This window comes from Melozone crissalis, unplaced genomic scaffold (assembly GCF_028551555.1).
Source record: "Melozone crissalis strain CALT ecotype California unplaced genomic scaffold, PUWL_Pcris_2 ptg000045l_1, whole genome shotgun sequence".
In the NCBI taxonomy this organism is placed as follows: domain Eukaryota; kingdom Metazoa; phylum Chordata; class Aves; order Passeriformes; family Passerellidae; genus Melozone; species Melozone crissalis.
Window position 1 is genome coordinate 16,810,110 of NW_026535823.1, and position 14,632 is coordinate 16,824,741.

General features: G+C 37.1%; 1 protein-coding gene across 1 annotated transcript in view; it reads right to left on the bottom strand.

Moving 5' to 3' along the window:
* Positions 1 to 14,632, bottom strand: part of BTBD8 (BTB domain containing 8) — a 31,011-nt gene that overhangs the window by 1,594 nt on the left and 14,785 nt on the right. The window contains exons 10-17 of the mRNA XM_054285595.1: positions 11,339 to 11,521; positions 10,397 to 10,534; positions 9,265 to 9,394; positions 6,689 to 6,750; positions 5,363 to 5,990; positions 4,963 to 5,053; positions 4,254 to 4,393; positions 863 to 3,184 (exon numbers count right to left, since the gene is read on the bottom strand). Of these exons, the coding sequence (XP_054141570.1) occupies positions 863 to 3,184; positions 4,254 to 4,393; positions 4,963 to 5,053; positions 5,363 to 5,990; positions 6,689 to 6,750; positions 9,265 to 9,394; positions 10,397 to 10,534; positions 11,339 to 11,521 (3,694 nt within the window). The remainder of the gene's footprint in view (positions 1 to 862; positions 3,185 to 4,253; positions 4,394 to 4,962; positions 5,054 to 5,362; positions 5,991 to 6,688; positions 6,751 to 9,264; positions 9,395 to 10,396; positions 10,535 to 11,338; positions 11,522 to 14,632) is intronic.

The window sequence follows — 14,632 nt, forward strand, 5'->3', positions numbered from 1 at the left end:
AAAAAAAATAGTACAACTTTTAATGTCTTCTTGTTCTGTGGTCTGGCTGAACATAGATCATCATCAGTGTTTCATTACTCTTGAATACACAATAGTTGTAATCAACACTATTGCATATTTTTGATGGGATAAACAGACTGAATTATTGATATAAAGAAGACAAAACACAAAACTAGACAGGTATTCATCTAGCTACATGAAACAAGTTAGAACTTTTTTTTGTATATAAGCATGAGTTCTAAGTATAAACTCTCTTTAGGAAATAAGCTTTTACTGGTAAAATTTAGAATTTTAGACATCTCATAAGCTCTAAAGCAGAGTTCAAACCCACTCCCACTGGTGTATATGGCAAATATTCAGTTATATTCAGTGGGAGAATGATCCAAATTTGTATATAATATATAAATAAATAAATTACAACAATAATGCATATAGCTGTTCAGGTAAACACTTCAGTGCGCTTTAGTTAAGGTTATTATTACTTTAGTTATTGCACATCCCATTCAGACATACTATATGTTGTCAAGCAGACAAAACAAATACTAAGATTCCATCAAAAGCTGATGCTGTCAATGTTAGATTGGATCAAAAATAACTGAAGTACAGACAACTGCATCCAATCTTTCTTTTAGCATTACAGGAAATCTCTTTTCTTGTAGTCAAGTTTCTCATTGAACAGCAGGGTATTAACGGATATTTCAAACAGACAAGCATTCTCTACCCAAGTTAAACACTTAAAAATATTTAAATACTGTTTCAGCCAAAATTACTTCAGTTCAGGATTCAATCCCAGACAAATTGCCAAAGCTTTCCCTATTAATTTGGTTTTGAATGACTGAATGTTTCTATTTCTGTACATTACCTGGAAGTAAATCAGTATTATCGCATTCAGTAGTTGCTGGTTGACTGTCTCTCACTTGACTTTCCTGAGTCAGCACCTGATTCTTACTGGCTTCTACAGGTTTGGCAGAGCTGCTCTTTTGCACATCAGAATTAGTTTCTCTCTGCTGAAGATCTAGATGACATGGTCTTTCTTGAGACTTTGCATCATTGTCTAAGTACTTATTGCACTGGTGAAATTCAGTAGCCATGTCATTCTTGATATTTACTTGCTGGTTTTCTCCTGGATGTGGACTACCTGCTGAATGTACTTTCTCTGGGCAGTTTTGTTCAGTCATTGAAGCACCTTGATTCTCCTTCCCTGGGATTTCAGCACCCTGAAGATGCAGGACAGAACTTCCACTTTTATCCGATCTGTTGTCTCTGTCCTTTTGCTGTTTGCCATCCAGGAATCCCTCTTCAGTTTCCAATGAGTATCTTGAATGAATAAAATGGTGCTCTTGAGAAACACTGTCAAATACTTCTGAAGGAGTAAGAGACTCTATTGAGTGCTGACGTGAAGTGTGAGTTTCTGCTTTATCGTCGGCTCCCAATTCTTCACATTCATCTACTGAAAGTAAAACAGATCGTTTGAAATTTTTAGTTTTAGAAAACTCCTGATTTGCAGTATCATTTTCTGTTGCATCCTCAAAAGCTAAATTATCAATTCCTTGGAACTGTGGAGTAGGAACATTTGATGGAGGAAAGCTTTCTGCAACGTTCTCTGCTTCAGATCTGTCATCTTCTGTTTCATCGGCAGAAGAAGAAACTTGGTCTGCTTCCTGAGTAAACTGAGCATTTCCAAAAGTAGAAGTTTTGCTTTCTCTAGTTGTGGTCCGTGAACTGTCTTGATGGGACCAAATTTTTCTTGGTATTTCATCATCACTTGTTGAATTAACACGAAAGAGATCAGAACCCTCTTTTTTCATTTTCACTTCTATTCTTAGGCTGCTATCATAAATTTTTAATTCCTCAGGTGTACTTGTGTCACTGCTGCTTCTTCCAAGAAAATCATGACATAGCATAGTGCTGCACTTAGAAATCCCTCTTTCATTGGATCCCTCATCGTCCTGAGAGCCTCCAGCATCATAATCTTCTGATCTTGGTTTTATATCATCAGAGGATGTGGTTGCACTGCCAGTGTCTGATTCAGGGCTCTCTTTTGGATCTACAGCACCAGTACTCCAATGGTCCACAAAGGGAATTTCGGCATTTTCATGGTTTTCTGGCATTTCCATAGGCTCTATAAGCTCTGTGTAATTAGGTGAATATTTTTCTGTTATTTGTTCTGTGGAACATTCTGAAGCATCGTCTAAATCTGTTGTAACTGATTTATATTCAGTCAAGGCTGATGTATCACACAGTTCATCAACTGTAAGAAATCCTTCCACATGGATCTGAGAAGATGATATCTCATCTTCTTTATTGGTTACTTGGGAAAAGCTTGACAAAGCACTTTCACTATAGTTATGACCTGTTTCAGAGTTTATTTTATCACTCTGTTCATTACAGACTTTTGCTGCTTTTGCATCTTTCACTAGTTCTCCTAAAACAATAGCCTTTTGATTGGTTTCCTTGGAAAAGTCTGAATATCCATCAGTGGAAGACTGTGCATGACCGTGAAATTCAGCTGTATTGTCATCTTTCTCTGGATCTTCAGTCTTTCTAATTCCAGTCTGATTGTCACAGATTTGTCTAGTTTCCATGTCATTTTGTATTGAAACATTCAGTTTATAAACAGTTTCTTCTGCAATTTGAGGAGAAGATTCGGATTGTATTTTGTATTGCACAGTTTCAGAAGAATCTGGTAATTTTTGTTTATTGTATTGACAGGACTCCAGCAATTTATTGTCACTGCTACTTTCTGTGGCAGATTTTAAAGATTCATTTGCAGAATAACATTCATCATTGTCATGAAGTTGACCTGCCACAGCATCAGCCATGTTTTTCTCAAGTTTCTGTCCTGAACCTCTGTGCTCAGAAGTGCGCATATTCTTCTGGACAACAGGAGAATCACTCCTTGAGTGCTTTTGGGCAGAGGACTGAGATTTTAATACAGCTGATTTCTGTTTCGGGTCTTTACTATTCGTATTCTCAGCTTTCTTTGATGGAGCCAGAGTCTTAGGTGTTATTTTTGAAGTGGCTTTTGTTACAGATGTTTGTGATTGTTTAATACTCTTCTTCGTAGCTGAAGAATGCTTTTCTGGGAGTGTTGTCTGAACCAGGTTTTGTAACACATTTTTTTCTTCATTATGTTTTGGAGACATTCCTGATTTCAGTGAATTTGGTGATTCCCCCTGAGGTCCTAACAAACAGTAAAAAAGACTATAAAGGTTGTATGTGCCAGTCACAGTATATTCACCAATTTTATGTTAATGTTTGTTTATGTTAAGACACAAGTTACTCAACTTTTAATGTAACTAAGGGAAATAAGACTTGTTATAGAATTAAGATTTGAAATAACAAATAATAGACAAAAATACTGTCTTTGCACCTTTAAAGCAGTTCATAGAAATACATACAGGAATCACTTCAGCCTGTAACTAAAGCAGCCATCCCTAAAGTAGAAAGCAGCAGCTCTCTAATAATGCATACAAACACTACACAGCAGCTTAGCACAGGAAGTAATGAGTACTGTATTCAATTTATATTGTAGAGGAAATGAACAGAGGCAGAAAATAATTACATTAGTTATAATGGGATTAGAACACCAGAGTTAATGTCCCTGCTCAGTCAGAAAATACTGCAAGATCTTTAATGACCACAAATTGACAGAACCTGTGTCTTCTATATCACAGTGCATTTAAGATAATAAAACTTGAATATTGGAGCTCCATCCTTAACACCTTGTATCCTTCTAAGCCAGTGTTTCCTCTCTGTGTTCTATAGTGGCATTTCTTACCCCTGCTATCAGTAGCTGTTGAAATTGAGTATTTGTTTGGGGCCAGTATCAGCCCCAAACAAATAGCGCTACTGACAGGGGGAGACAGGAAAACACCTAATTAGGGAGGCATAAAGCAGTCTGCAGTCCAGATCTTTGAGGCTTATTACAGACGCACAACCTACAGAATTTCTGTTGAGCTCAGTCACGGTTCCAAATGCGGAAGTGCAGGGGATCAGCAAATGGAAGCCTCTGCAATGCAGATTAAACAAGCAGAAGAAAACACCGACTGGCAGTGAAGACCGTCTTTTAAGTATTTTGAAGTTGACACATTAATTTGCATTTTACAGTTTAGGATTGTCACCAAAGTGAAATATGGAAAAAACCCAGAATTCTCCAGAAGATTTTTCCAAATACTTGCGCAAAAAACCAAACAAACCTCAAAGCTTTGCATAATAGTGGCAGATCATTGACCTGCTGTGTGAAACTTTACCTTGGTTCTTGGGAGAATTGGTAGGTGTGTTTTGAGTCTTCTGCTGTGCTGCAGAACTCATACTCACATTCCCTTTTTTCTTCGGTACCGCTTGTACATTTTGATCATTACACCCTTTTCCTGTTGTTTTTTTTGTCAGACTGCAAAGACATCATTACATCCATTATTTCCAGGCTTAGATCTAGCACTGTTTAAGTATATTTAAACAAGAAATATACGTGTTTCAATGTGCACACATATATAAACATTGAAAATGCAACCTAAAAAGTAAACTTTTTGAAATAAAAATTAAATATATATCTATATTGTTAATTTATATACAAACATGTATATATAATGACCCATTTCACAATGTCATTTCAGCTGTCTCCTGTCCAGTTCAATTTAAACTATTCCAGAAATGGTAAGTTTACAACACCTTGTGTAGTCATTAAGTGTTCCAGTATGCAGAATTCTGAATGACCTATAACAATTTAAAAATTATTAACATGCAACAGTCCAACACAAAAGCCAAACCAGTTTTATCGTTACAGCAATGTTGCCAATAGCTAACTCAAATTATTTTGTAAATAACATCCTACACACAACCATTCTCAGAATAAAAAGAACATCTAATGGTAAGCTTAATAGTTCACCTGAAACCTTTCTTCCCAAACTTATACACATCTATGCACACATCTATGTAGCAGCATGTTGCTTTGTAACATACCTGCTTGTTGTGGCATTAGCCTCAAGCTCAGTCTTTTTTTTTTTGGTGGTGACTCCATTTGATACCTTCACAGATACCTTTGTTTTCACTACTGTAGAGTAAATTCAAAGTTAATTACAGAGGGAATGCACTGCACATAAGTACCAAAAAAAATCGAATATATGAAGATCAGTTATTGAGAAGACCATATATGCATATATGCTAAAATTGTAAAATGTTTACTGTTTTAGGTGGCTGTTAATTGACCAAAAAGTCAGTTTATACTCATTTACAGGGTAAGAATGTAACTCTTAGCAATTTATAGTAGATTGTCTTAAAGCTTCCCTGGCTGGTTTTCAGTGTATGACCAGCCTGAGACCAATCAGAAGAGGACTTAAAACAAAGAATTATAAAAAATTACCTGTCTGTTTTTTCCCTTCCTCTGTTGATTTATCCTCTTTGGGTTCCTCTATCTGTTCACCCACAGTCTGGATATCCATGTTTGAATTTGCTGACTTGCTGGAAGCTGCTGCCACAGTCACCAAGGAGGGAGATTCCTTCCCTGTGGTTTTTTTCAATGGCTTTGTTTTGTTCTGCATGCTTGAGGTTACTGTCAGCACTTTAGGTCTGGCACCTGCAACTTTTCCTTCATGGTTCCTTAGTCCTTTGCTGCTTCCTGAATTTTTTTGTCCACTTGCAGATGATGTCTTTTCTACATCTTGCTTGGTAAGCATGCTTTCAGCCTTCACATTTCCATTATTTTCTATTTTTGTCTTTATAACAGCTCTAGCCTTTGGCAAAGCAGCTTTTTCCCCAGGTTTGGAATCCTTAGTAATCTTGGAAACTAATTTTTTGCCATCTTTCCCCTTTACATCCTCATGCTTTGAAGTCTTATTAACAGTGTTTCTATTGGTGGATGCATGTCCAGATGCTCCTAATCCATCAGATTTCATTTTATCCTGATTAGTGGAAGAATCTCCCCAGCAATCTTTCTTGCCGTGTTGTGCCCGGGAAGTATTCCTTATGCCAACAGATGTACTTTTATTTAGCTAGGAAAAAAAATGGCATCAGAAAAAAACCCAAACAAAACATACTTGTAATGTATGATTTTACAGGATGATTTTAACCATTACCAAACAGTGTATCCACACAGAAATGTCAATATTGATTCTCTCAGGTAAAGAGGAACTCAAACATGGAGAATTAAGTGCATGAAAGGGAATCTTTGTGATACCAGTGTCATTGCAATGTATGCAAGACTGTCAAATCATGTGAAACCTATACTGGTTTTTTACAAATTAATAGTGTAGTTTTGAGTGTGAGTTTCAATAGAAGAGTTGTTGAGGGCACTAATAAAAATTTTTCAGAGCAGGGAGTGTAACAGACTGAGTGTTGTGGTGGCTTGTGATAATAGCAGAGATTCATTAGCTCAGTAGCAAAACATTTGCTCTGGGAAACAGATGAGTTTCATTATGTAGCAAGAGAGGAATGTGAGGTTCTGAACACAAATTCCTGCCTTTTATTTGAGCTTATCTGTTTGAAAATGTCGCAGAACACAGTCTAAGTCCTAAGATGTTTCCAGTAGTCATTACTGATTCTTCAGAAACAGTTTACAAGAAAATACAGATTTTTCAAAACCAAGTTCCATTAAACAATATGGAAAATAAGTATCAATTTAAACAAATAATGAAAATTGTTTAGTTTGCAATTATCTGAATGTTTTAAATGTTTGGATATAAATGTTTACCTGAGAACTGGTGAATACAGGTTTTTTGCCAAGTCTTCGGTCATCACCCTTGTCAAATGCAGCTGTAAAAGGAATAAGCAGTTTCTTCACTGTTTGGCAGGAAAGGAGGGGGACAGAAATCAAGCCAGCCTACTCAGTTAACATCATGTGAAAGCAGAAAGTGGTTCTTTGCGTCCTGATTTACTCTAGAAAGGCTAATTTTGGTGACATGGCAAATGTTAAGTGGAAATACATGGCTTTATGTTTAGAACAAAAAATGTGGGATCTAGAATGACATCACATAGCCATAAGCAAGTTACTTAACTCTTCTGTTTCCCATGTCCATAGTCAGACTTTTGTTTATTCAAGCTCAATTCATTTATAGCTAGCGGTGCACTGAGACCTTTAAAAGTGTACAAAATTTACAAAAAGATACTTTCAAATTTAGAGTACTAACAGCTTTTAAGTGTGTTGTTAATTATAAGGTATTTATTTATACTATATAAAGAAAAGATTAATTACATTGAAGTAAATTATATTAGTTTTTAAAATTGGCAAAGCCAATATACCTAAATGTACACAGTAGGGTCATAGTGCCTCTTTAGACAGCATGCAGAGTAATGTCATGAGAATTATCCCTGTGATTGTCATGTGGAGTTTTCAGGCAGTGAATGCCTTTTTTTCCATCTGATATACTATGGGAGGAAAGCAGTTTTCAACAAAGCTTTTGAATCAATTGCAGTTGTAGAACACAAAAGGGATATTTATAGACACTGTACAGACCCAGAATCAATAGGTTTCATTTATGTCTGTATTCATATTTCAACTGGAAAAAAGGTTTTGCAAAAAATACATTAAAAAATGTAGGCATTCAGTGCCTCATGTTCTGAGGTACTATACATGGAAACATTTTTTTAATGTATAATACAAAAATTCTGCTGAATTCTTGCTAAAGATACTAAAAATAATTTTTATATAAGTCTCTAAAAATCACACAAAAGGTATGCTGAAAATGGCACCCCAGGGATCTAATCCTTTTTCTAGCAATGACTCTGCATATTAATACATACCAATATATTAAGACAAAATCCTTATAAACTTGTGCCTAAGAAAACACAAGACAGGCTGTAAATGAAAAAACCACAATATCATCTCTCTTACTTTGGCATTTTTCCTCTTCTATTATAGCCTTCTAAAGCTATACAGGCTAAATTTCTAGGAGCAAAGCCACCACCAGAAATCTTTAAGATGAAAGTTGATCTAAGTTATCCTACATGCATTTCACCTGAAGATTAAAATTTGTCTAGCAATATTGTACGATTGCTTTGCCTGTAATTAAAACCAGATAATTAATGCAAACATTTCAGTCTTTTTATATATAAAATATATGCAACTTTATTCACAATTTAACCTAAAAGAAAACAAAACAATTTTTGGCAATATGGAGTTTGGAAAATTAAGACACACCTTGATTTTAAATATTTCTTTCTATTGAAAGCACTAAAGTAGCCAAAGCATCGTTCACAATAGGGACACAAGCATCTTAAAAGTAAACCACCCCAAATGAGAACAACCCACCCTTTTTTCTAAAGGCAACTCCTCTGCTTCTGAAGGATTTTATAATCAAGAAGCAATCCTATCCCTGTTCTACAGACTAGTATGAGATATTACTTGACTACATTCCTAAATTGTGCTTAGAAAGACTGTCACTGCATCTTTCAGCATGTAATTGTAGAATAAAATTTGCATCTACCTCTAGGTATATAATTATGAAATTGCTACTAATGTCTTTAAGGATATAAAAAGGTTCACATCTCCTTTGAATCAAAAGTGATTTGAATTCAGAGCAGTATTTAACATTCTTTTCTTTTACAACACTGTACCATCAAAGCTAATATTAAACCAGAACCTGAACTCCATCATCAGTTCCACATCCTCAGAATGCTCGTGTACTTCAAAACAAAGGAGCATTCAGAACAAAAACTCCCTTTTGCTGGAAGTGCTGTCTGTTCAAATGTTGAGAGCACACCATGCAGCTCCTTGGGGGCTCTCTGCAGCAGCACACACAAGATCACAATGCCAGCCAGCCGAGCAGCCCAGCTCTCTGCATTTGCTCCCAGTGCAGGACGAGCATTATGCAAGAGACGAGCAATATTTATACATCATGGAGAAAACGATAAAGGACAGAAACAGAGTGCAGGGAATGGATAAGCTGCTTTGGGCAAATTTAATTCATCCACAGCTCTTATCTCCTTAAAAATGAGGCAGATCAGGTTTTTAATCCTACTGCAGTGTTTTCAGTAATTTAGAGTAGCTGTAAATAAGAATAGAATACATCTACATGATGGTGGAGGGGTTCTATCATATATATTCCTAACAAGAAAAGCAGGGAGGACTCTTCACAGAAAATGACTTACTGATTCCCATGTTTGAAACTACCTAAGCATGCCATCATGCTTCTATTCTAAAACACCACTTCAAAACACAAAGCAGCACAAATTTTGCTTCAATTTGTATCAGGCTCCACAATTCCATCTGCATTGTATCCACTGAACAGATTGCTAAAAAATTCTAATGCCGTTTGATGCCAGACATACCTGCTTGTATTTTCTGTTGATGGTCTGGCCTCATCAGCTTCCAGCCTTCTGTGTGACGAACAGCATAAAAAGACTGAACCAGGAAGACCCAGAGCTTATCACGCAGCGCCTGGATCTTGCACGTAAAACCCTGTGTTCAAGTAACAAATCAGCAGCTGGTGAGGGGCATATTGTCATAGCAACCAGTCATTATTCCTTTCAGAATCTACTTACTCCCTAAGCTAGATCAATGATGTCATCACTTATATTTTATAACGGTCTGCTAGATGGAGATGCTGTTTTTGAAGGATTATTGCCCACCACAGTGATTTTTTCTATAGTCTAAAACCTACAAATTACAGCACTAGTAAACACGACATTGCTCTCATTGCTCTTTTTTTCCTTTTCTTTTTTTTTAAATGAACCCCATAATAGCTCTTCACTGTCAGCTGTGTCACAACAAGGTCAAATACTCCAGGGAAAAATAATGTATTTGATTAAATTTTCATTGCTTTGACCAAGTAAATCTGTAATAGCACCAGATTGCAGTAATTAATGTTTCATTTATTTTTTATTCTTTGTCATACTGTTTATGAATTGTTCCCAGAATTAGCCAACCACAGCTTAAATGTCATTATTTAGATTGTATGAATATACACGCTATGTTACACACATGGAGCCTGACACCTCCACCCAATCCAAAAAAAACACACTGGATTAAGTGTCAGTCCTTGCTTCAGAGGACAGTTAAAAAAAAAGGTTCACAAAAAGCGGGGAGAATATTTAGGAAGGAAGAGAATAAACTCTCTTCCCCTGTAAGTTTTAGGTAATGCAACATTTTGCTAAGTTTTTCTCTTATCACAAATTTAAAGTGATAGTAAAGATCAATGGGGCAGTGTTGCCCATAGGACTTACATTTTCAGTAATACACAGGATGTTTTTTATTGCCAGGATGGGGTTTCTCTTTAAAGTAAACAAATGCCTACGTTTTCTGTACTTCCAAAAGGACCTTGGATTTATGCAATGCTTTTCTGTCTGACCCCAGTTGCATGACTGAGCCATCTGAGCTCACACCATATCATCTGATTTGAACCATGGCATGAAACTGTACCAGAATAGTTTTTGTACAAGCACTGCACATTTAAGAACCTACCATCTCCTCCACATTTGCGGACTCCAGCAAAATATCCACTGCTACAAGAAGAAAGCAGCTATTTTCATTATTAATGCTTTTTTCAATTGCATTGAAAATTAGTTCGAGGAGGTCAGGTTTGCTGCTCATTGCCTGTGCCTGAGGAAACAACAAAAGGCAGTCGTTTAAAACAAAAGCGTGTACTTTGTATGCAAAAGCATTACCGAGCAGAGAGGATCTGCTATCAAGCTGTGCAGGAGGTATTCCAAAGCTGAGCATCTTCTTTTGTATCCATTCCACAGCCCCACCCCTCTCCAGGCCTCCAGCAAATTATCCCGAGGCTTCACTCGTTAACAGAAATCTTAGGAACAAGCACACTGTGATGAATTTACAGCCCCATGCAACTCTGGATCCAAAGGCAAATACTTTTAATATTTCCCTCTTTATTTTTTGCACTCCTCTGTATATTATATCATATTAAAAAACATATTTCACAGGAGAAATGAACAGGCTAATTAACAAGCTGGGTGACTAGGTAAGCTCTCACCAGAACCTGCAGCATTGCCACATTCGTGCAACTGATGACAGAAATCAGTAGCAGTTTGAGTACACTACTCATACTCATAATCTTGTAAATCTGGGCTGTTTTTCCAGGGGTCTGAAAGCTTTTTTGAAGCAACACAGACACTGTCCCACTAAACCAAATGGAACTATTGCTTAACTGAAGCACATACCCTGAATGCAGTATTAGCACTGTTATCAAAGCATTTACATGCTTTAAAACAAACTTGAAAAAACTCGCCCCAGAACTCTTAGTTTTGGTGGTTTTTTTCTTTTTTTCCGTAGAATTGTAATTCAAAGCAAAACCTGAGACTATTTTGGTAATTTAGCAGCCTGATCTTTCAAAAATGTGACATAATTCAATTTTTTTGGAAGCATATATGAACCTGAGGGCACTTTTACCTGCAACAAAACAGAGAAGCCTTCACTTTGTACTATGTGCAGGAAGTTTGCAACAATAAAGGTTACACATTCCTCGTGTAGCCGTGCTGCCAAGGCCACAGCTCTCTCTGTCCATTTCACTCGGGGCAGGCTATTGATCAGCCGGTCACTCTCCATCAGACGAAGAGCAGCATTCTTGTGGTTCTTGAAACAGAAAGAGAAATTAGCCTGTTGCCAAGCAATTACCTAAAGAATTGCTGATTGTAAAATGGCATCTGTTCAGTTACTGAGCTTTTACACAGGGATCCAATCATGTAATTATTTCCCTTTTTAAAATAAATTTTGGAGTTTATAATTCTTAATATTATATGTGCCTTTGAACCAAAGCAGAAATGGAAATCTCTATTGGTTCAGTTTTGCCTGAAGTTAGGCAGTGAAGTTTTAAAGTTTTCAATAGCTTTTACTGTATTTTTTCAACTGCGTCATTACATACTGCAGTCCTGAAGATAAAAAGGCAAATGTTTGCTGGAGAAGCTGAATAGAGAAAAAGATCATAGGTCACCAAAAGATGTAATAAATTCATTAATAAAACTAAGTTGAGGTTTTAGGTGAGTGTGGATGGCCTTGCATTCCAGATACAGAAATAACTTTTTCATAATTATGAATCCTTTTGCTTTATTTAAAGGAATTGGACAACAAATATTTGTCTTCCCAGATGGAGTTTTGATTGAACTTACCGTCTTTGTTGTCTAAAGTTTCTCAAAGAAAAGTAACTGTTACATTTCTAGTTACCTTTCAAACATGCAAACAGAGTTGCTGATATTTATTATCCTGGTCTGTGTCTTTGGTTCTTTCATGCATTGCATCAGCACAGTACCTGAGGGCAATTTCTACTGGCTAACACAGTTACTTGAAAAGAACTTGGAATTTATGGTTATCCACATTAGAATGGCCTGAAAGCTCCATTCAATGTGACCTAGCAGGACACTGATAAATTATGCAGTAACACTTGAAAAAGCAACGATTCAGATAAATATTTGACACAAAATCCCTTACTGCAAATTCAGATCACAATCAAATTCGTCCTATGCAAGTTAGCAGGGAATACCTTCTTTGTGCAAATTATAGTTAAAAGATAAAATCTGACCATTCATTGTTAAAATATACTTTAAAAATGATTTTAGTCATCTCTGGGCAAAGTAGGTTTGCTTCTCTGCAGATCACGTAAATGAAGAATTACATATATGCTCATGGTTTGATTTGGCTCTCACTGGACTCAATTACAAGCTTTCTGAATTGTCTCAAATTCAACCCCTGCTCACAAGGCAATAAGCATTTACTCCCATTAGACACTTCCAGTGAAATATAAAATGCCTTCATTGACTTTTAATTAAATCAGCACGTTGTAGAAGTGGTTCTAACTGAATTTTACTTCTCTTGTTGTACTTTTTTCCTAACCATTTTAAAGTGGAGTCCACTTTACTTATCTAAAAACTCAGTAATTTTCATGCATGAAGTTGAGACCTCAGGGACAGGCACACATAAAGCACCTGGACAGTGCTTTAAATGATACTCCCATTTTAATGTTTCTGTGTTCATCATTGTGGTCTCACAGGGATTTTCCCATCAACAATCTCCTTTTCTTTACACCGGTTTTTTTTCCTCTAAAGGGCTGTCACATTAACTAAGTTTTACATTTCCAGCATTAGTAAATTAAAGGATGAGGAGAGTTATACTGTTTAACTGGGTGTAAATGTTCAAAGTTTTACAGCAGAGAACTCTAGCAGCAGAGAAAAAGGACTGTAAATTTTACAGTAGTCCCTGCAAAATCAATGTCAGACCTTTACTTCTTCATCCCTCAAGCAGGCTTAAAGCATTTTTGCAGATTGTGAAAAACTCCCCTGGGAATTTCACCAGTTTTTGGAATGGGTGTCTTAAATGCTGAAAGGAATGCTCACCAGAACCGTTCTCTGGGCAGAAGAGGCTTATGCTTTATCATTTAATTTTGTAACTCTAGATGCTTTCAAGACTTCAGTCCATAAAATACCAGTGACTCTTGCAAAGACACACCAACACAAATTTTAAATCATTACTGTGGGAACTAAAATCCACTTTAGTCCAAACTGCAGAAACCTTCCAGCGAAGCTGGGTACACAAAGGGGGCAGTACCAAGAACCACAGTGCCATGGCTGTTCTGCAAATGCTGGCAAGTTTGTGTATTTCAACACAAACTGTAACCACAGCATCTTTATTGATTAGAATAAGCAGAGGGGAAGGAAGGCCTGAACATTTACCTTTCAACTGTCCCAAAAATGTTGCACAAGGAAGAACCTAGACAGAGTTCAGAATGAACTGACCCGTATCTGAACACGTTACTAAAAACTTCTCAAATTTTACACTATGCATAATATACATTGCTATGTGTATATCCTAGGAACAGCCCAGTATGCTGATATAATATGGTAGCAGAACACCCAGCATCTTGAGATACTAGACAGTCTGGAGGCATTATGGCTGCCATCTTTATTCTGTCAGATTGATGCATTGTGGTAGAACTGCTCACATTTTATAACTGTGGATATTCTCTTGACCACAGAATCACAGCTGAGCTGGAAGGATACCCTCACAGGTCATAAGTCCAACTCCTGGCCAAGCACAGCACCATCCCCCAGAGTCCCACCCTGTGCCTGAGAGCATTGTCCAAAGACTTTTGGAGCTGTGCCAGGCTGGTGCTGTGACCACTGCCCTGGGGAGCCTGTCCCAGTGCCCAAACACCCTCTGGGGGAAGAACCTTTACCTAATATCCAACCTAAAGGCACATAGCTCTGCAATCTGTCATTTTTCAGGCTTTCAGCTGCTACGCCTAGCTGACCTGATGGCCTCAGCCCTTGAAGTACTTCATCACACAAATCCTGCCAGTCCCAAGAAGGCTTCACAGTCCTTTCAGCAAGAGGTAGTTCTTGGCCAGAACCATTCAAGAGCACAACTCTTAAACCAGGCCTGTTTGACAGTCCATGGCCACACCAGAGCTATTTAGTGTGGGTGACACAGGGACAAGGACTTCAGCATGAGATACATGTCACATATTTAGTTGTTGGGTTGTGTGCTAGAACCAGAATCATGCTGTGCATGTTACCTGAGCTAGTTAGATTACATTTTGTTTGTGACAATCCACGTTACAGTTACATACACAGACAGTCATGTTTGGCAACAGCTCTACAGATTTACCTTTATTTCTACATACTGTTCATATATCTGTTACAATTCAGTGTATTTACACGCTGAGTACTTGACCAAATATCTGTTAACAGTCTA